Source organism: Canis lupus, chromosome 23, assembly GCF_003254725.2.
Source record: "Canis lupus dingo isolate Sandy chromosome 23, ASM325472v2, whole genome shotgun sequence".
NCBI lineage: Eukaryota > Metazoa > Chordata > Mammalia > Carnivora > Canidae > Canis > Canis lupus.
This window is the reverse complement of record NC_064265.1, coordinates 6,523,370-6,545,249: the sequence shown is the minus strand read 5'-3', so window position 1 is coordinate 6,545,249 and position 21,880 is coordinate 6,523,370. Positions and strand designations below refer to the sequence as shown.

Here is a 21,880-nt window from a genome sequence, read left to right as displayed (position 1 = left end):
TGGTGGCTCATCTGTGCCTTGCCCTGAAGTCCCTGTAACAGTGGAACCAGTAGCTGGGTGTAAGCTATACTAACTGACAACAGGAACCAGAAGGTTCTTGTCTCTGCAAGGCAGGATAGTGGCCTTCAGCATGAGTGGCAGAGCTGTGTGGCATCTTGGGGCATTTATAGAAATTCTGGTTGGGACAGCCAGAGACAGGATGATGATAGCATGTCACAAAGATGCACCGGACAGCCATTTTAGACCAAATAAAATGTAGGAGAGGGGTCTGGGAGGGGGATTGTCTTGTGGAGAGAGGCCCAATTAAATTACAGGTCCAGTGCCTCTGGGAAGGTCAGTTTTTGCATGAAACTAGGCAAGTGCCTTGTCTTAGAGAGAAAAGACTTAGGAAATATGAGAAAGAGTTGTATTCTTAAACTTTTATGTAGCTGGAACTGGCCACAGCTGGGACTTCCCTGCCTCTGCCATTGCTTTGTGTTAACTGCCATGCTATCTAATATTGGGAGAAGGGGGAGGGTACACGGAGTTTCAAGGAGCATGAGGCCAAGAGCATGGACTTTGAGGACCAAAATAAAATGATCCCTGGGTGTTGGCAACAAACAGGAATTTAATCTTTAGTAGTGCAGGGGAGCTGGGATTTCACTTCAGAGACTGCCTGACTCCCAACAGACATGCCCTCATGATGTATTTATGGGAAGCTCCTTGCTCTGCAGCGCCTGAGGTCTGCCCTCCTCAGAGCAATGCAGGTGGACTGAGGGAAGAAGGGGATAATTACAGAGGTTCTGTGAGGCGAATCAGAGCCACTGCCAGAGCTGCCCTTCTTTGTTCTCTGGGCCAGGGAGGTGCCGAAGCGGAGGGTCTCGTAGACAGGGTCCACCTTATTGCCACAGGCTGCAACAGAAGAGAAAGGTCATTTGAGTGACAGTTTCCTCCACTCACCATCAGGAGTGCAGTCAACAATTTATCGCACCTCCTGGGTCAACGGCGCTCAAGAAGAAAGTTCTGTGCCACAGACTCACTAATCCCTGGGCAAATGGAGCTTTGTGTAGTCAAGCTTTCCTGGCAGATGGACTCCCACAGTATGTGCCATTGGCTAGATCTTTCCGATGCACCCACCACTTGCAGCCAGGGCTCTCTGCTCCCAGACACTTCCTGATATATTGGCTTTCCTCTTTTGTCATTCATCCCCAGGACTCTGATTTCAAGGTTATTTCCTTTGATGTGAGGTGCTGCTCACCAAGGTATGAACCCTTGAGTGAGACACAAAGTTTACAGTAGGAGGCAAGTTGAAAGAATTTGACATTACCAGGCCTCACGAATTTGTTTAGAAGCTTTCTAGTTTCTAAATTTCTAGTTTAAAACTTGCCCCCCATCCAAAGATAAAAAAGAGATGTAGAGATTCTCAGAGGGAGAGAGAAAAAAAATAGAAGTGAACTGAAAGATATTGTTAAAGAATAAATTCAAGCCAAAAATATCTATAAATATCAGATATTTTTTTGTCCTCATTAAAGAAACACTGATATTCACAGAGTTCCTTCCAAGTGTTGATCTATAATTTACATTTTTGTACAATAATTATGAAAAGCAGCCTTTGCTGTTCTTCTTTTATAGGATCTGATAGGTTGAGGACCTTGTCCAGACACGCAGTAAGTTGGTCAGTGGGAAGTTGGGCTCGGAGCCGGGTCTGTGGGATGCTATGCTCCACGTTCTTTCCACTCTGTCATGCTGCTGATGGGTGGAATAGCATATCAGCAGCCGTTGGGACTTGGGTGTTTTTCAAGTTTCATCAGGGAGAGCAGAATTTGCTTCTCCTTCTGTTTCCTCTCCAGCAAAGCAAATGATCATAACCCAATACACCACCAGACAGACATGCAGACACACCCCGCTGGATTTGTGGTCCTGAGACAGCAACAGCTGTTAATGCTGACATTGCTGCTCAAAACCCAGCTCAATCCATCAGCGTCCCAACTCACCAATGGGCATAACTTCTTTAATGCATCCAAACTGCTCATGAATGAGCAAGGGGGAGCTGTAGTAACGCCGAAACCCTTTTGGCTGGAGAGAGAGAGAAAGAGAAAGGCTTAATGTCACTGATGAGATGGAGAAAACCATGCAAGAGCTCTGAAATTAATATAGCTGGTTTCTCCAGGGGGCACTCCTCTGTCACCTTTAAGATGCCGACATCCCTAGAATTTATCCCTGGGGGGCAGGTGGCACAGGTGGCTATAAGAAAGCTACACTCCACCTAGAAAGCAAGCCCCAGCCCTGCCGTTCCCTTTCCTGCCTCTCCTCCTTTTGCAGACCATAGCAGCCTCCCTTGTGTCCAGCCTCCTCATCTCCCAGGATACAACTGGACTGGCATGAATTATTTCACCAAGGTTTACTACTGAGATTTATTAAAATCATAAAAGGCCTGGGTAAGGGGAAGCAGACCTCAGAGGGAGGCCGAAGGGAGCTTGTATATATTACAAGCTCCACCCAGAGTCATTTGCCTTGTGTTCTAGACTCTGTTATGTTTTTTCACCCCTCATTCTTGGTCTTTGCCTTGGCTTATGGGAATCACCATTGGAGGAGGAGGGGAACATGTGAGGCAGAGGTTTTAGAGAAGAGGACATTGCCAATCAGGGTAAGGAGATGGACTCTCTAAGAATCTTGGCTTACTATATCCCAGTGTTGGAAGAGAACTTTGTAGCCCAGCCCCTAGTGGAATTCCAGAATCCTCACCAAGGATTGTTCCTGGCAAGTGGTATCTTCCTTTATTTGAAAACTGCCATTGTTGGGGGGGTGGGGGGAAGGAGCTCTTACTAACCATGGAGGCAGGTCATTGGTGACATTATCTCATTGTTAAGACTTAGTAATCTACTGATTCTAGATCTTCTTCCTGGAGCCACAGGAGAGAGAATTCCTCTTCTGTGTGACTGGTTTTAAATTTTTTTGAAGGCAGCTGTCATAACCTAACTACCTTGAGGGTAGACATTCTTGGTCCCTTTGACACGTCTTTGGCCATCCTAGAATCAATACCTTTAAAAGTGCTCTGGGTTGCTTTTTATCAACATGTGGCACCAGGACTGAAGCCCACACTCCCAAGATGCCATGACCAGCCTAGAATGGGCCAGGGGCATTTGACCTTCCTTGGCTTCGCCACCACAATCTCTTAAGTGGTGTGTCGATTTTTATTACTCTCTTCACTTTTGGGGATGGTGGTTAATAGCTCTCCCCTTCTTGACATCTACTGACCTATCAGCCAATTTAGCACTGATGTGACCAGCCACCTAGTTTTTCTGGGCTGAGAGGGTTCCAGAAATGCCTGACTTTCATCTTTAAAACACCAACAGTAACAGGATGTAAGACTTCCAGGGCTAAAATTGAAAAAGTTCTAACCCGGGACAAGTGGGTTACCCTGTTAAGGGCACAGAGTCCTTATCGCATGCGGAGCATTTGCCTCAAGGATTGATAAAGCTTTTCTTCTGCTTGATCATTATGCCAATGAAGAAGCCTGGTTGGTAGGCCAGGGACTAGGGGGCTGCCTTCCTAGTGTCCAGCTATCAGGGTGCCACGGGGATGGAGTATTGATGTGCAGGGGGTTATGGGCTCACTCCTGGCACCAGCCCTTACCAGCTTGCCCATGCACCGCTGGGGTGCTAGGCCATCCATGCACTTGTGGTGGAGGCTCGTCTTACAGGCCTTGCAGCGCAGCCCATGCTTAGCGTTTGCTCCTGTCAGACATGCGCGAGCTTTGGTTAGGATATAACCTGCCTTTACCTGGTGACTAGTGTGAAGTCCCTGAAAAAGTGGATACCTCCCAAACCCAGGTAATTCTTCTTTTCTGTGACTTTAGCATGATGCTTTTGAAATGGACAAGATCTTATGGCAGATTCCTTGACCTTCTCCCACATCTTCTACTTATGGTCCCAGCTCTGATTTCTTTCTGCTCCTTTCCTCTTCATTACTCCAGAAAAATCTCAGCCTCCTCCATGTCACTGTTCACTCAATTCAAGCTAGCAAATGCCACTTTCTCTGCTCTTCATATAGGCCTCCTGTTTCTGCTTTTCTATTTGTCTTGCAAGAAATGCAAGTGCTGAAATTTTGCCCATTTTTACCCAAGTTCTTATCACAGAGTCTGAGCTGTTGGACAGACTCTTGGGAAAATGGCCAATAAAGGGGGAACAGCATGGTCTGTGTGAGAGAGGGGCTGATGGTACCTGAAGTGGAGACAGAGGGCTGGATCTGACATCAGTTCCTGCCTGGTTAAAGAGGAAGAGGAGGAGGGTAGCTGTGAGAGCATTGCTGCGGGGAATCATACAGCCCTCCAGGACAGGGTGCGATGATGGGGTGGGAAGAATGGAGGCAGAGGAGGAAAGAGGTGCCTTGATAACTGTGCTTCTGCAGTGAGGCTCAAGGCAGCAGTGCTAGGGGACAAGAGAATGGGCCTGGGGGGCATCAGGCACTTGAGAGAGGTGCATTCATGTTCTCCAGAGCAGCTTAAGAGGAGGGTGAGGCTAGGATGTCAGAGTGGGAGATTTTCTGTATCCACTTGGTCCAGGACAAAAAATGCAAGACAGGGGAAGCTGGTAGGCTCTTCACAAGTGTCACAAAATGGGCCACCCAAATGGGAGTTTATAGCTTTCAGCTATACACAGCTGACTGCGGAAGCAAACTGGTGACACCCCAAGATCATGTGTGAAAACCACTCTTCTCCACCATTGCTTCCTCGCCCAAACCACCACCAGCCCTTGTCAGGACGAATTCCTAATGGAACCCATTTGTCTGTTTTTGTTTTCCTTCAATGAACCAGGACGATCATTTCAACATGACTTGAATCACCTCCCTCTCTGTAAACAGCCTTCAGCAGGTTCTTCCTGCCTTTCTGATGTTATACAAAATGCTCAGATTGTGGGGAGGCTTTGTATGGTTTGGTGGGAGCCTACATCTGTCTCTCTCTCAGGCCAACCCCCTTGTTCACTCAGCTCTAGCTACATGGACTTCTGTGCATTCCCTGAAGGTTTGAGCTCTTTAATTCCTCAGGGTCTTTCACATATGCTACCCTAAATGCCCAGATTCTTTCTCTATCATTCCTCACCTGGCTAGCCAATCCTCATCCTTTGGGTCTCTTGTCATTCCTCCCATTAAGCTTTCTTGGCCACATTATCCCTTTCCCGTCCAAATTATCTTTTAAAAATTATTATTATTCTTTCTTATAGCACTTTGTTGTTGTTCACAGTATTTATCACAATGATTTATTCAAGAGTATGCTTTTGTATGCCTTTTCTCTTGGACTGTGAACCCAAAGAGACCAAGGGCCATGTTTGTTCATCTGCCACTGTGTACCCAGCTCTGAGTATGATGTCCAATAAATGTGTTAATTACATTAACCAACAAATTCCCTCACAGTTACACATATGGAAACAGGGGTGACTGGACTGAGATAATTAAGTGGCATTGATTCATTGATGGTGTAGAAGCAGCATTCAAGAGCTGAGGAAGGACCTGAAGATCATCTGTAGGTATGATTTTATCCCACAGATGAGAAGTTTGAGGGTCTAGGTCAGAGGAGGTTGTGTCTAATTTCACTTTTCTACTGCTTGACCCGAAAACGTCCTCCCTTTATTGAGGGTACACAAAGATATGAATGGAGATAATTAGACAATAAAAAAGGGAGTACAGGAACATGATATTTAGCTGGGAAAAGCAATGAGCAAACTCTCATCTGGACAAAGATCCACGAACCTTTCAGAAGGTATTACCTGAAAATTCCCTTTGAGAAGATATCATTTAACACAAAGTGTGTCTGCTCTTACAGCCACAGAGAGTCAAAGTGACATATAAACAAACACAAATCACTGGGTATGTGAGGTTGTTCATAAATACTAGTTGGAAAGGCTCTTTGTCTTTTTTGAGAGTGATTACTGTAATGTCTTCTAAACACTGGACTTTGAAGGCAATCACTTATTTTTTGTTTTCAAATTAGAGAATGTTATTTGTGACCTATGAGAGAATTTAAGTAAAAGCCTCAAAGAGGAGTTATTTCATTGTATACTAGACTCTGAAATAGCACCCCTATATATGAAGGTATATTTTCTTTGAGACCCAAACACCATAATTTCAGTTTTCCTTGTTGGTTCTAATACACTCCACTATTTGAATGAGTCAGATCACCAGCAATAATTTGGTTTTAGGTGTTCCAATTTTTCTTATGGAATAGCAGGAGTGACTGAAGAGGAAAGTCCATATTCTATGGTTCAGAGAATAGTTCAAAAGGATAATTCATATAACTTAGTGGTGTTAGTTTACTATAACAAGATATGGGGGGATCCCTGGGTGGCGCAGTGGTTTGGCGCCTGCCTTTGGCCCAGGGCGCAATCCTGGAGACCCGGGATCGAATCCCACGTCGGTCTCCCGGTGCATGGAGCCTGCTTCTCCCTCTGCCTGTGTCTCTACCTCTCTCTCTCTCTGTGTGTGTGACCATCATAAATAAATAAAAATTAAAATAAATAAATAAACAAGATATGGGAAAGCTACAGTCTAACTTGCTACTACTGGCTTCCATCTCAAAGGTCCCACTGGTCTCACTGAACGTGACCCTTATGCCTCAGTAAGAGCGGGAGAGACATGGTTTTAAATTAGAATCTGTCTCATGCTGGCCTTTTAAACCTAAGAAAGCTACTAACATTCTTGGGACCTCAGCTGTCTCCTCATCAAATGGCAATACTTCTAAGACCTCCTACGGTTGCTAACAGTAATAGTGTTGAAATATATGCAAAGGGGATTGCACGGATTTATATGCTCTGAAACATAAAGATGTCACTGGACTTTGAGTAGACATGGTGGACTGGCCACATGAGAGTCCTATTTATTCATACCAAAGCCCACTACAATGTCAGTCCAGGAATAGAAAGTGGTATTAACCCCAAATAACAAGGTCACTGGGAAGACTGGCAAGCATAGAAGAGAGTTCAACATGTTTTCAGAAGATAGAAAGCAACTGGAGGAGGAATGGCAAGGAATTTGGCAGAAAAGAAGGAGAGTGGATAGCAACCAGAAAACTAGAAGATCAGGTACCCTCAAAAGTTGTGGAATGTCAAAATGCTGAGAGAAAAGAATTTCTAACCTAGAATTTTGTACCCGGGAAAGTTACCAAAATTACCCATTACCAATTTTGTAGGCAGAATCCTCACATATTTAGGGATTCAAAATATTTGCTTTCTACATACCCTTTCTCAGAACACTACCAAAAAGTGTGCCTTAGAAAGATGAGGGGATAAATCGAGGAGGAGGAAATTGTTGGATCCAATGCACAGAGGAACTGACACAGAGGAGAGGTAAATGGTACATCCCTGCAACAGTGCTGCAATAGCCCTAGACAGGTACTACCAGATGAAGCAAGGCCATACCTTTGGGAAAAAATGGAACTTAGAAGTTTATTGATGCTTTTGAGGCTTGGATACTATAATACGTATGGCATTTGACAGATACATGAAAACATCTGATAAAACAATTATAGGTGCATAAAAATCAAGAGAATTGAAAGAGCAATTTCTAATTCAGGAAATATAAAAGCTGTGTAAGGAAAGAAATGTAATCATAGTACAATATTTTAATCAGAGGTTAGCAATAGTCACAATAGTGTACACATCTACAACTTCACACCAAAGTGTGACAGAGCTACTTGGGAAGATGAGAACAAAGGAACAGCAAAGATTGTGCTATAACTCTTGTGGGAAGGTGAGAGCAAGGAAGAGGGGAGCAAGCAGGGTGTGCTGGAGGGATGAGAGCTGGAAGCCAATAGACATTTGGTTAATCAATAAATAGTAGAGCATAGCATTTAGAAATACTGAAATAAATGTCAGAAGAAATTATGAAAAAGGATGAAAGTGGCCACCTTTCACAAGTATCATGGTTATAGGATGAGAAAGTTTCCACTGGAGTATTTTCAGTATCATTGGTATCATATTTAAACCATTGTCATGTACTATTATGGCAAAAAGCAAATAAAAATAAAGCTGCTGGAAACTGGGCCATATAAACCCCTTAGACTAATGTGGCCTGTGCCATATGGAGAGATAGAGAAAATATGCAGCCAGCTCATCACATAACCATCACTTCTTCTCTGGGATTTGGACTTCTGGGATAAATCTAAGATAGTTCTATGAGTTACAGTGGAAAATTGTTAAGAATGTTAGTTATGATACTCAAACGGAGTTTGGTATGGATCAATGCAAGCCAGGACAACAGTGTCAGGCACTGGGCTGTTTTATAAGCATAGTATCATGTACCATTATGGATAAGTGAGCTGTCCCTAGAAGAAATGTTGAAGCTCCTGTGAATAAAGGAGTTTCTATATAGATACTGGGAGAAATATAAAAGGAGTTTTCTCAATGCAGATGGCTAATCCACAACATTGGATGGCAGGCTCCTTATTTTTGAAAAATAAAATTGATTACATATATCTATAAAACATTTGGCCAGAATTATTTCGATAACATTTGGCCATTGAGGCATTGCTTACCCCTTAGTCAAATTTCATATAGTATCAGGTAAAGATAAAACAGGATAAACCAAGGTTTACAATTGAGACCCTTTAACCAGGAAAATAATATGGGGAATGAGTAAAAATAAACTTGTACAGAAAAAGAAATGGATTCATAATACCGTACTTCATCCTGCAAAGAACAAGTAGTTGTAATTGTTACTAAAAATTAGTTTGCTTCCAGATTCTACAACTATAGAATTACTCCTACAATTTATTTGATTAAAATTAATATGTTAGACAATAAATAAAGAGACTCTTTACTGTGATTTGGGAAAAAATTTAGAACTATATACATAAAAATAGAATATTTATAAACAAAGTCATAAATATTTATTGGATGACACAAAATACCTATAAATAATTCAAAGGTAAATACAGATCAAAAAGGTCAAAGACATACCAGCCCCTATTCTTACGGGTTCAGGTCCCGAGCCGCCTTTGCCCTCCATCAGTGCAGGAGGGGCCACGGCTGGGAGAGGAAGCTGCACGGGATACCTGTATCAAGGGTGTGCAGACACTAGCAAGGACCAGAAGTCCGTGTTACTGAAGGGTCTCAAAGGCAGAGAGATGAGAGCCAAAAGCAATTAGGTGAATTTTTGGTGCCTGGGCAGACCAGAGGTTTTAAGGGCTAGGAAACTATGCAAGTAGTAGAAAAATGACAGTAGTTTTAAACAAAAGGCTATATAACAACAACAACAACAATCTTTGCTGGATAATAAAGATGGGAATTATAATGCAGCCAGCATTATTCATCGGCCCTTTACCCTTAAATGAACACTAACACAGGGATGGGACAGAATTATGTGGGAATCTGTTAAGAAGCCCTCTGTGATGTGACCCCTTGCCTACTTGCTTTGCCTCATTTTCAGTACACTCCACTTTGACCTTTGTTTTCCCAGATCATCTGTGGTTCTCTGCAAGGGTGGCTGGATTAAGCTTCTTAAGGGTTGCTCATATGGCCTCTTCTGCCTTTCTTGTTCAATTGCTAAACAGCTTCTCCTTTCAAACCCTTTTAAATATTCTTCAAAGCTGCATGCATACACGCCCTCCCCCTTTCCATTATACAGGACCTGCAGCTCTCCACATCTCCCTAACTATTCCTAGAGTACCTTTCACAACAGGCTCTCGACATGGGCTGCTGAGTGGTTTATTCACCTCTGGAACCTCTGCAGAAAAGGTGCTTGGTTGGCATACTACAATCCATCAGGAATGATAAGTCTGCCCAGGCTAAGGAAATGCTGGGGGCACACCCCATTCATTCTGTGGAAAGAGCTAGATTTCTCCTTGTGGCCCCAAATCTTGGAGGCTCGTGTGACTACCAATTTCTACTCTGCCTGCAGATCTGTACTGTGTGGGCCCATCCCCTGTCTGGTCTTGCTTTTCATGTTCCAATGTGACTGCATCTGGGTTTGCTGAGACTCAGAACTCCCTAGACCCTGGGTGACCCAACCATCCAGGCCAGATACTGCTTTGCCTGTCTGGCCTAGGAAGTGAGCTGTAAGCTGATTCTGGGAATCATTCTCTTCTCTGCTACTGGCTCTTCATACCCTCCTTGGAGCAGATGTTGAAAACTATCTAGACTGGAATCAGATTAGCCATGCACCTTGACTTAATGTCACTTTGCTTATGGATTCCTCCTAGCTAACAGCTTACACTGGCCTCTGAGTCCTCTTTCTGGAATGAGCTCCCATGACATCTCTCAGATATCCCACTACAGCATCTGTGGGTGCTTTGCTGTCCTGACAGAGAGACTCTTAAGATTTCCATCATTGCCTTCACCTCATACATATAACTCAGAAATGCCTGACCTTCCACACTTAAACCAGCCTGATTATAGGCAGTGAGTGAGCATAACCTTAGCCATGGTTTCCTGTACTGGTGCAATAAAGTTACAACCTACTATCCCCTTATACATGATGGCCTGAATGATCATATATAGAATGTTGATTTCCAGTAGGGGAATGCTTAAATTCTATATCTTTGGTATTGCTATTAAAAACTGTGGCTTCAAAATATAAATAATAACTGGATGATTGGGAGAAGCCAAGTTTCCATAGTGGAATTAAAAATAATATGTGCAGAACATGGGATGTATTTCCACGACTTTCACACACTACTTCTTTTTGATGTCAAGCAACAATGTGGAGATGATGAAGCCAACTAAACCAAAAGGAGTCACTGGGCATGATTCTCTCTCTTCTCATGTAGACAGAGGGTGGCTTGAGAGAGAATCAAATGGAAAGAGTAAAAAAACCAGCTTAGTTAAGATGAAAAGAGTTTGGCGGTCAATACACACACATGCATGCACACACTAGAGCACACACACATGCACACACACATTCGAGATGAAAAAACATTGTATTAGAATTCAGAAATTAATTCTCATCCTGATCCTGCAGGAAGGAAAGAAAAGTGGGAAGGAACTAAAAATTATTGAGCTCTTATGCACTGTTAGGCAGTTTCCTGGGTGCTTCTTTACTTTATTAATACCTGCTACCTGTTAAATGCAAGACATCATTTTAACGGAAGAAGGCAGAGGGAATCAATAACTTCAATGGAAAAGAATGGACAAATGTTGAGTTGGGATGAATACATAACTCATTAGCTGTGGAACTCAATCCTGTAATTTTTCCCCTGGTTTTATCCCCCATCCTGTGAGGTAGGGATTTTTGTTCTCTCATTTTTAGAGTGAACTGAAGCCCAGGGATACATAGCTAGTGAGGACAGAAATGGGATGAGGGTCCAGGTCTATACAGGTCTTGGAAGCCTGGCTCTCTTCCCCCATCCCCACCACCTTCTGCCAGCCATCTGCATGCCAGCAGATCTCTACCCTGATCTGGTCTGGATTTCTCCTGTTGAAATTGAAAGGGAAAAATTATAAAGGCATTCATGGTTCTCTCAGCTCTGACTGTCTACGATAATCCTAGAATAAAACTACAAGTCTCTTACTGCAGTCGTTGAGCACAGGGTTGGAAGGTTGGAGGAGGAGGAGGAAGAGGAGCAAGGGATTTCTAGACACTGAAGTTTTCCCTGAGGAGATTCTGAGTCAGCAATGGTTCCTGTCCCCACATCCTTTTTGGAAAAAACATTCTGATCACATTTGTGGGTAATGAATAAACTCTCATAGCTGACAGATGTGAACAGGAATTTTCTTGGATGAGCCAGCCACTGTACAGATGTGGGTCCATGCAACAGTATGCGTAAGGAATTATGGACTCCACTGCTCTGCAGCTCAGTATGGGCTCTTGGCCACACACAGAAGGACAATGTGGGAAACACAGAGTCTCTCCCATTGCAGACATTGTCAAGCCCATTAAGCTGGCGATTACTTATGCAATCAATAATGAATTAGAAATCAAGGCTGCAAATGCATTAGCCAATATAAGTGTGTGCATTGCTGTTTCTAGTTTTCATTTGTACTTACTCGGGGACTTAATTTGTTTTGAGAATGTCAATGATGTAATAGACGTTCTTGTTTTGGTTGATTCTTTAAAAAGGAAGAGCGGAGCCAAGGTAGAGAAATATAAATGTAAGAATACGAAAGTACAAAAGCAGGATAGCTGTTCTACAACTTATTATAACTTCCACGCATAAATTGTATTACACCTGTATGTTCAGATCTGGATATGTGTGTCTATACTTGCACACATAATACATACATGTACCATGGCGAGGTGGAAGGAACTGGACTTAAGGCATCAAAAGATTTAGATATTAGCCCTTGCTTTGAGACCTTGGATGGACAGTCATTCTCTGAGGTCTGTAACCCCATCTGAGAAAGGGTTTCATGAGCAAAAAGTCAAGAATCCAAGGGACCCTCCTAAGCACAACTCAACGTGCAAAAGTAAATGGCAATGCGGCTAGACAGTATATCACCTGCAGCTCTAAGTGGTGGCTTTCCCTGAGGTCATGATTTTCATTCAGATTCCTTAAGGCAGAGCTGGAGATTCCAAACTCAATTCGCTGAGGTGTGACCCAGATAGAGCACAGTCTATGTTCCACTTTCTTGTGTGTACTACACCCAAACCCCGCACTCAGTTTACAAACAAGCAAGTTGATCTTTGCTCTGTAATTGTTTACCTCAAATACCTTTAAAACGTAAAAATGGCATCAAATAATAAAGAAATGTATTATTTATGGATTTCATCCCATAGGTCTTTTATAAATAAGATTCATACTTATTTATTAACTATGTTAATATTTTATTTAAATAATAATTAGATATTTAAATATAATAATTTATAGCAATTGTATTTTCTTTATGTATTAATGTGATAGGCTAATCATTTAAGGTCTTATGACACCTGATGCAGACCCAGCTGATGAAAATTTTACCATCTGTGGCAAAGGGACAGAATTGGAATTAGTGGTTAAAGCACATGTGGACTGTTAGTTGCACAACATCGATCCCTCAGCTTTCTAGAAGAATGTCTGCAGTGCAAAACTGGGCCTTTGTCTGGAACATCTCTGTATTAAAGGGCCATCTATACCTCTGAAGAATCTGTATCAAAGGGCCACACTAGGAAAGGTTAGAGAGTGAGGAGAGAATATAAAAACAAACATCTCCCAAACAAAGCAAGACAAAATGAATGGGTATCACTTTCATCCACAGTATAGAAAGAGGGGCCACTGAGACATCAAGTTTCACATTGCAGATCAGATTAGGATTTGAGAAGCTCTGGCAAGGATTATGGAGAGAAGCTGTCAGAATGGAATGTCAGTTCTATTGACATGGGTGGGTTCCTCCTTGCCCTCATTTACCACTTTGATTTTAGAGAAGCAGGGGAGAAACAAGAGGCTGAGGACTGTGAAGGGCCATAGAGTTTAGCCTTCTCTAGCGTTTACCCCTTCAGGAGGGAGAGGGGACAGAGTTACTCCTCTGAGCTTACTCTCTGGTACAAGTCTTGCTCACGCTGAGTGCACCATGAATGGCATTTTTACAACATTCACCACAGCATTAGAAATACTTTCTTGTCATCTAGCATAGTATTTTTAAAATGTAGCTTGCAAGCTAATTAAATGAAGGCATAATTACCAGGAGGAAGGCAGATAACTCCCAATTTCTTCTTTGAAAAACACTGAATATTTCAAGAATCTGGAGATTCTGGCTGCAGAATGGAGGATTTCTCCAGAAGAAAACTCAACAAGGCAAAGCTTGGCCATTATGGAGTGTTTTTTTTTTTGTTTTTTTTTTTTTTTTTTTTTTTTTTTTTTGTTGTTGTTGTTTGTATTTCCTTCCTGAGAAGTTAGACTAAGGACCAGACAAGTGTCTCTGTAAAGGGCAAGAGAGTAGATATTTTGGGCTTTGCAAGCCACATGGTTTCTATTGCATCTATTCTACTCCACTGTTGTAGCATGAAGCAGACACAAATAACAAGTAACCAAATGAGCATGGCTGTGTCCCCATAAAACTCGATTTAAGGACACTGAAATTTAAATTCACATAATTTTCATGTGTTATGAATTATTCTTCTCTGGATTTTCTTTCAACAATTAAAAAATGTAGAAACCATTGCTATCTTGTGGCTCGAAATAGGCAATGGATCAGATTTGGCGTGTGGGCCATAGCTTTTTCTTTTTCCCACTACTATTTTTAAATTGAGGTACAATTCACATAACATAAAATTGACCACTGTAGAGTGAAGAATTCAGTGGCATTTTGTACATTCACAATATTGTGCAACCATCACCTCTACCCAATTCCAAAATATTTTCATCATCCCCAAAAGAAATCCCACCCCGTTAAGCAATTATGTCCCATTCTTCTCTACCCCAACTTCTAGAAACCATCAATCTGCTTTATGTCTCCACTGATCCACATATTCTTGTTATTTCCTATGTATAAGATCATCAGTCTGTGACCTTTGTGTCTGGGTTCTCTCACTTGGTTTGGTTTTAAGGTTTATCCACATGTATGAGTATTTCATTCCTTTATATGGCTGAATATATCATTATACACAGTCTAGTTTATTATTAGAAATAGCTATTCGTTCAATTACTCATAGAAATAGATTTCTCATTCTGATTTAAGCTCTTAGTGAAGGTGGGATACAAGGATATTCTATAATATAATAAAGGATACACATCTGAAATAAGTCTGTCTGAAACTTAATGAGGAAACATTAGAAACTCTTCTTACCAGTAAACTGCTCTCATCATTACCAGACACCAACATCTGGCTAAATCCGTAAGTCAAAGTTCATCCCATAATTCATCTGCCAGTAGTAGCATTTGATAAGGCTGATCATTCTCCTTAATATCTTCTTTCTTGGCTTCTAAGATGGCATATCTTCTGGGCTTATCTCTACCACACTAGGCACTTCTTCCTGGTCTTGCTGTTTTTCCCTCTTCTACCCAACTTTTTAAGATGGGAAGGACCCAGACCTCAGTCCTTGGTCTTCTCTTTTCTGTCTGTACTTACTCCCTTGGTCATATCATCCAATCCTACCCCCTTAAATACTACTTACATGCTTACAACTCCAATATTTATATCTTTTACCTAGAAAAGTCCCTCAAACTCCAAATCTACTTACACACCTGACTACTTGACATTTTTCTACTGGGCTGTCAAACTTCTTAAAGTTCAACACATCTCAAATAGAATTAGTGATCTTTTTTTCTCAACATATGCCCCAGAACCTATTCGACCTGCAGTTTTCTCATTTCACTTGATGGAAACTCCACTTTTCTAGTTACTTGGACCAGACACCTTGTTGGCAGTAACATCCCTGTCTGCTAATTTCCTTATGCAGACCACATGCAGAAAATCCCGCTGGGTACTTCCTTTAAAATATGTCAAGAATCTGGATCCTTCTCAGTTCTTCCTGCTGTTGCCGGATCTCTGACTTGCACTGCTGTGACTTCCTGACTGTCCTCTCTGCTGCAGTCCTTATCCCATCCGTCCAAAGTCTTAGAAGCCACTATTCTTCACATAGCAGCTAAAGCAACTTTTTGCAAATATAATTAAAGTCCTATAATTACTTTACAGAGTAAAAGTCAAAGGTCTTGCAATGGTCTACAGAGTTACATGAGATATCTGCCCTCCTTTCTTCTGCTCATCATTCACTCTGCTCCACTGCATACTGGCTACAGAGCTGTTATTTAACATCCCAGGCATACTCCTGCCTTCAGCTTTAGCTCTAGTTGTTGCCTTCACTAGGAATTCTCTTTCCTCAGAGTTCTCTCACCTTCCGCAAGTCTTGCTTAGGTGTGATCTCAACAAGCTTACCATGACCACCTCCTTTGATACTGCAGTCTATCCCTTGCCTCTGAACTCTTGGTCTTTCTCAACTTGCTTTACATCGTTCTTCCTTCCACATCACTTATAACATTAGAAAATGCACCTATCCATCCATCCATCCATCCATCCATCCATCCATCTCCCCAACCAAAATGTCAACTTTACAAGGACCAAGATCTTTTCTTTTCTTGGTTTACTGATTGCTATATCCTAAGTGCTTAGAACAAAACCTGGTAGAGACAAGATCCTCCACAAGTACTTGTTGAATGAATTCTTTTTAAGTTTGAAAGAAGACAAAGATGCCTGATGTTATGAATACTCAGCATGGTATTATTAAATAAGAAAAGAAAAAAGTATGTATTGAAGGGATGCCAAATTTTCTCCAAATAGTTTTGCAAATGCACCAGAATTTCAGTTGAAGTCTCAGTGGGATTTGGGTGGGGGACTTCACAACATGATTCTAAAATTAATCTTGAAGAATAAATGCTTGAGAATAGCAAAACATTTTTGAAAAAGAATCTATAATAACCCACAACAATAATTAAACCAGAGAACTACTGGTGATACTACATAGTTTTGAGTAAACAAACAAAATGACCAATAAAGTGAATTGAAAACAAAAAAAATACTTAAGTATCTTTAAAAATTTAATGATTGATATAAGTGACTTTTGAATCAGCAGTGAAAAGAGGGATTAGTCAACAAATTTTGGTGAATCTCTTGGTGAATTATTTGGGGAAAAAGACCAGATTCTTAATTCATAACATAATATGAAATAAAGTTTGGATGTGTTAAGGAATTTACATAAAAGTTGAAACTATTAGGGGCACCTGGGTGGCTCAGTTGGTTAAACATCCCACTCTTGATTTCAACTCAAGTCATGATCTCAGGGTCATGAGATTGAGTCCTATGCATTGGGTTCCCTGCTTAGCTGGGAATCTGCTTGAGATTCTCTCTTTCCCTCTCCCTCTGCCCCTCTTGCTCTTACTCTCTCTCTAAAATAAATATAAAACTTCTAAAAAGTTGAAACTATTAAATTATTGAAAACATATAAATACTAACATTTATACTTGAATAGAGAAGCTCTTTCTCAGTATGATATTATGAGAAAACAATATACCAGAAAATTGATAAATTTGATTACATTAAAATATGCTCACTAATAAAAAACCCTGAAAAGCAGATAAATTGGGGCAAATATTTGCCTTATAAAATTCAGAATATTATACTTATTATATGGGATTGATGAACATTTCTTATCAATTAAAAGGAAAAGATAAATAAGCCAAAAGATATATGATCCAAGAACATAACTCGACAGCTTATAAAAGAAATGGAATTAAAAGTTAAGAATTTAAGTGGCAGTCTTAATTAGCAATCAAAGAACTAAAGAAATAGAAATAGCAAGATTTCATTTTCCCCCTATCAAATGTGCAAAGACAAAAAAAAATGAAAAAGAAAACCATTAGAGCTTGGATGTGGGCACTGCCACACAAAGCTGCTAGAAGGGGAAATGGTAGCACTGCTGTCTGGTTAATTTGGGAGCATGCACCAAAAACTTTAAACAGATGATTTTTTGCTATAGCAATTTCAGTCTCAGAAGTGGTCTTAAAAGATAATGAAATATGTTTGCAAATATTTAACTACAAGGATGCTTGCCATTGTTTTATGAATATCACAAAACAGGAAATAACTAAAATATCACAGAGTAAGGTAACTAGTTAATAAAAGCCTAGTAAACCCATAACCAAAATATGTTTTGGCTACTGAGACAATTTTTTTATTTAACAATGATTGATGTAACATAATGCTCACAGTATAATGTTAAAGCATCAAAATTAGTGTAATACACCACAACTTTAGAAAACCCTCATTTGAAATTTACATAACACACATGGATGTAAAAAAGCCTGGTAGGGAATAAAGCAAGACATTAATAGTATTTCTATCTGGGTGGTAGAATTATAAATGCTTTTTAGTTCCTGTTTTTGTTTATTTGTATTTTCTCATTTTCTATAGGCAGTACATTTCTGTTTTGTAATGAGAAATAAGATATTACATAGTTTTGAAATAAGGACGTGTTGAGATGAGAAGAATCACCCAGGTGGTTTGGTTTTGGGAGTTCCCACTGTGGGGGATCTGTGGTTGGGGTCGGGGGTCTGATAGCTTGGGGAAAACAAGGTGGTGGCAACTGTCCCCCATCTCCACTCACCAGGACCTTGGCCTCAGGTAGTGTGGAGAGGGTTGTCCTGGATGCCCATTCCTGCCAGCTCGGCAAAGCCCTGGCTGCACACTTGCCCCTGCACTGCATGTCCTGTGCATGCTGACATGCACAGCAAGCTTTGTTTTTCTTTCTTGGAACAACATCCTTCCAGTGGGGCCTTCCTTCTAATTCCTCAAAGCACATTCTGTAATAGACTTGATAGACTGTTCCATCTCAATTACCTCTGGCTGGCAAGGGAAAAGTGCCCATACCCCCACCTCAACCCAGCTCCTCTTTTTTCCCCCCAACATTTAGTGGATGGCTTTCATTGCTTTCCAAAGTCTTTTTTGGGGGTGGGAGGGATGAGAGTGCTAGAGAGAGAGAGAGAGAGAGCGAGAGCGCGCATACACGTGCATGAGTGGGAATAGGGGTAGGAGCAGAGGCAGACTGAGAGAAAGAATCTTTTTTTTTTTTTAAATGTTTATTTATTTATGATAGTCACAGAGAGAGAAAGAGAGAGGCAGAGACACAGGCAGAGGGAGAAGCAGGCTCCATGCACCGGAAGCCCGATGTGGGATTCGATCCCGAGTCTCCAGGATCGCGCCCTGGGCCAAAGGCAGGCGCCAAACCGCTGCGCCACCCAGGGATCCCGAGAGAAAGAATCTTAAGCAAACTCCCTGCTGAGGGTTGAGTCCCACTTGGGTTTGATCTCATGACCCTGAGATTGTGACCTGAGCTAAAATCAAGAGGTAGATGCTTAATTGACTGAGCCACCCAAGCACCCTTCAAAGGCTTTTTTTTTTTTTAAATCCAAGTTTTCTGAGCAGAGTTTTTCAGTCTCTGCCCTAGTGATATTTGCAGACTGATAATTCTTTCTCTGTGTATGTGTGTAATGGTATTTCCTGTGCCTGTAGCATAGTTAGCAGCATTCCCAGCCTCTAACTGCCTGCTGCCAATAGCACCCTTTGTCCAGAATTGTGACAACCAAAAACAACAGCATGCATTCTCAAATGTCCCTGGAGATAAGGTTACTAGATAAAATACAGAGAAAGTCCAGTTAAATTTTAATTTAAGATAAATTTTTTTTAAAATATAAGAATATCCCAAATATTGCATGAGATAACTGTGTCCCAAATATTGCTTGTGACACACACTAAAAAGATATTGGTTGTTTTTCTGAAATTCAAATTTAACTGGACGCCCTATCTTTTTATTTGCTAAATCTTGAAACCCTACCTGGGAGGAAATTCGCCCCCTGTTTGAGAACCACCGGGAAAGGCGACAATTATTTTCAGGCTTCTTTTTTTAGCTGAGGAGAATAAAACTCTTGGGGAGGGAAATCCTTGGTCTAAGGTCACATAGAGACTAGGGTGCAGAGAGAAGGTCTGAACCAAGTTATCCTGATTACAAATTCCCTCTTACTTCCTGCACACTGAGCTACTCATCTTTCTCCTGACACGCTGAAAACTATGATCAGGGCTCCTCAATACACAGACTGTGCTCAGAATCACCAAGAATTAGGTTCTTCCTATATGTTCTCTGTAACACAACAGTTCCTTGAAGTTATTGTTCTACACTTAACAGATGGAAAACTAAGGATCAGAGAGTTTAAACAATTTACCCAAGTCTATATAGCTAGTAAGTGGTAGGGCTGGAATCCTAAAGTAGATCTGACTTAATCTATACTTGACATTGCATCTCTGGCTGGTGTCCTCTGCTTATTTATTTCTACCCCTTAATCAACTAGGTTTGACTGAAATCTTTTAGCTGTATTTTCTGGTTGCATCGTGATACCAGATCTTTGATCCACCACATTTGAAAATCAGGGATAAAAGGATGAACTAGTTCAGAAGTCTTCAAACACCCTTTCAGACAAAAGCCAAGTAGTGTAACCACCTGGTTAGCTTTTTCGATACAATACCTCCCATATGAGAAGTCTACCAGAAGAACATACAGGCAGTGGTTAACCTGGACAAATCTGTAGGCTTTATCATCAGTTTCCAAGAAATTAAGAGTTAACTCTATTACTTTTTTTTTTTTAAAGAAAATGTGGCATACTTTGGCTCTTTGTACTTCATGGGGAGATTTAAGAATTATAATGAGTTTGGTAGGAAGTGGCAAACTCTTATTCATCCTTCAATGCCCGCCTCAAAAGCCACATTCTTTATGGAATTTTCATTGACCTCTTCCTCCTCAGGTAGAACTGTCATTCCCTCAGCTGGGTTTTCCTGAAATGTTTTATATGTACCGGTGTATGTATTTACATATGTATATGTATCCCCAAATATCCAAATATTTATTAAGCTTCCCATATTTATTAAGTATCTATGGAAAGAAAGAAAGATGAGTTTTTATGCAAGAGACAATGTTAGAAATCTTATGAAAATTTAAAATGAACTCTTTTCTCTATCTCTGTACCTCATTTCTCTTTCCCAGGTACCTACAGCAAGGCCTTCTGGTTAAGTCTTGGTGCTTGCTGAGGTAAGAGTCTCACAAAATTTAGTCAGGGAGATCCCTTAGTGCCTTGCAACTCAAAGTGAGGCCCACAGATCAGCATGAATGGCATTACCTGAGACCCTGTGAGGAATGCAGAATCTTAGGCTTCCAACCAGACCCGCTAAATCAGGATATGCATTTCACCAAGACTTCCAGGTGATCCGCATGCATATTCAATTTGTGAGAAGTCCCGCCTTTGAGATCAGTAGCCTACAGATGGCACATATGTCGTATATGTACTGAAGAAGCTCTTCATTTCGTATACTTGGCAGATACCACTGATCAATCACAATAATTTTCTCACTGAGCTAATAGTGCAGCTTTAGAAGTTTCTCTGGGCAATCACTCCCAATCAATTATAGTATAGAAACCAATTTGCACCATCCTCCCTGATCTAGTCAACTCTCTCATTTTATAGATCAAGGGACAGGCTTAAAGAAACAAAGTGATCTGACAAACACTACCCTGCTCCTTCACAGCAGAGCTGGTATTAAACTGTTCGTGTCTAGCCTCCTGTTCTAATGTTCTTGTCCTACCATGCTGGGAAGTTAGGCAGACATAGCTCAAACCTGAACTTACAATTCTTTCTCACCATCCCCCAAAGAGCCGTAGGTTGCCTGTCACTATCATAATACGGTGTACTAGAAAGAGCTCGAGCTTTGGACCTAGAGCAAGACAGTTTAAACTGCTCCCAAACTTTAGATACCACTCAATACTTAGAAAGTTTTCTGCTGAAGGGGCAAAAGGGAACATACTTTCCATCACAGTTGAACTCTAGTCATTAGACCTTGATTAAAAATAACCCATCCTATCTCTCCCCAACTTCACTTGAGCAAGATGGTTTCCAAGTTTTCCGGGAAACTCACTAATAGAGTAATTCACCAGTGACTTGAAATGCCATCAAGCAAGCAGAAGGGGCCAAAAATGGGAAGACCCTGGGCCATTTTCCCCTGCCTATATTCCCCACTCCTTGCTACACTACATCCTTCCAACCCCCTCTTAGCATAAAAAAATTAATGGCATTCATTGTTTATAAATGCTTCTGTTGATCTTTCCTATTTCGGTTCCTGACTGTTAGTGGAAAAACTCTCCCTACTTCCCCCGCCCCTCACCCGCACTGAGCTTTAAAAATAGCAACTGGAGTTGGGTTGGCTCAGGGATCTGTGTTTGGAGTTCATAGACTTTGCCCTCTGGGTCATTAGTTCACACCGTAATACCATGGCCACCAAGCTGTCTTTTTGTTACGTATGTACTTGGCTTAACATTTTGAGAGAAGACATCCTCCTCAATGATCACTTTCCATGACCATTTGGAAACTATTTGAACTTGATACTCCTGACCATAGTATGGATAATCACTGCTGCTCTGTCTTCTTCTTTGTCTGGGGTCTGCAGTTTTTACAGTCACATTT

General features: G+C 41.2%; 1 protein-coding gene across 5 annotated transcripts in view; it reads right to left on the bottom strand.

The window, feature by feature from the left end:
• STAC (SH3 and cysteine rich domain) overlaps positions 1 to 21,880 on the bottom strand; it is a 149,064-nt gene that overhangs the window by 48,267 nt on the left and 78,917 nt on the right. For all 5 annotated transcript variants that reach the window (XM_025461372.3, XM_049099864.1, XM_035705131.2 and 2 more), the window contains 3 exons: positions 3,616 to 3,716; positions 1,974 to 2,055; positions 776 to 891 (listed from right to left, as the gene is read on the bottom strand). In XM_025461372.3, coding sequence (XP_025317157.1) covers positions 776 to 891; positions 1,974 to 2,055; positions 3,616 to 3,716 — 299 coding nt within the window. The remainder of the gene's footprint in view (positions 1 to 775; positions 892 to 1,973; positions 2,056 to 3,615; positions 3,717 to 21,880) is intronic.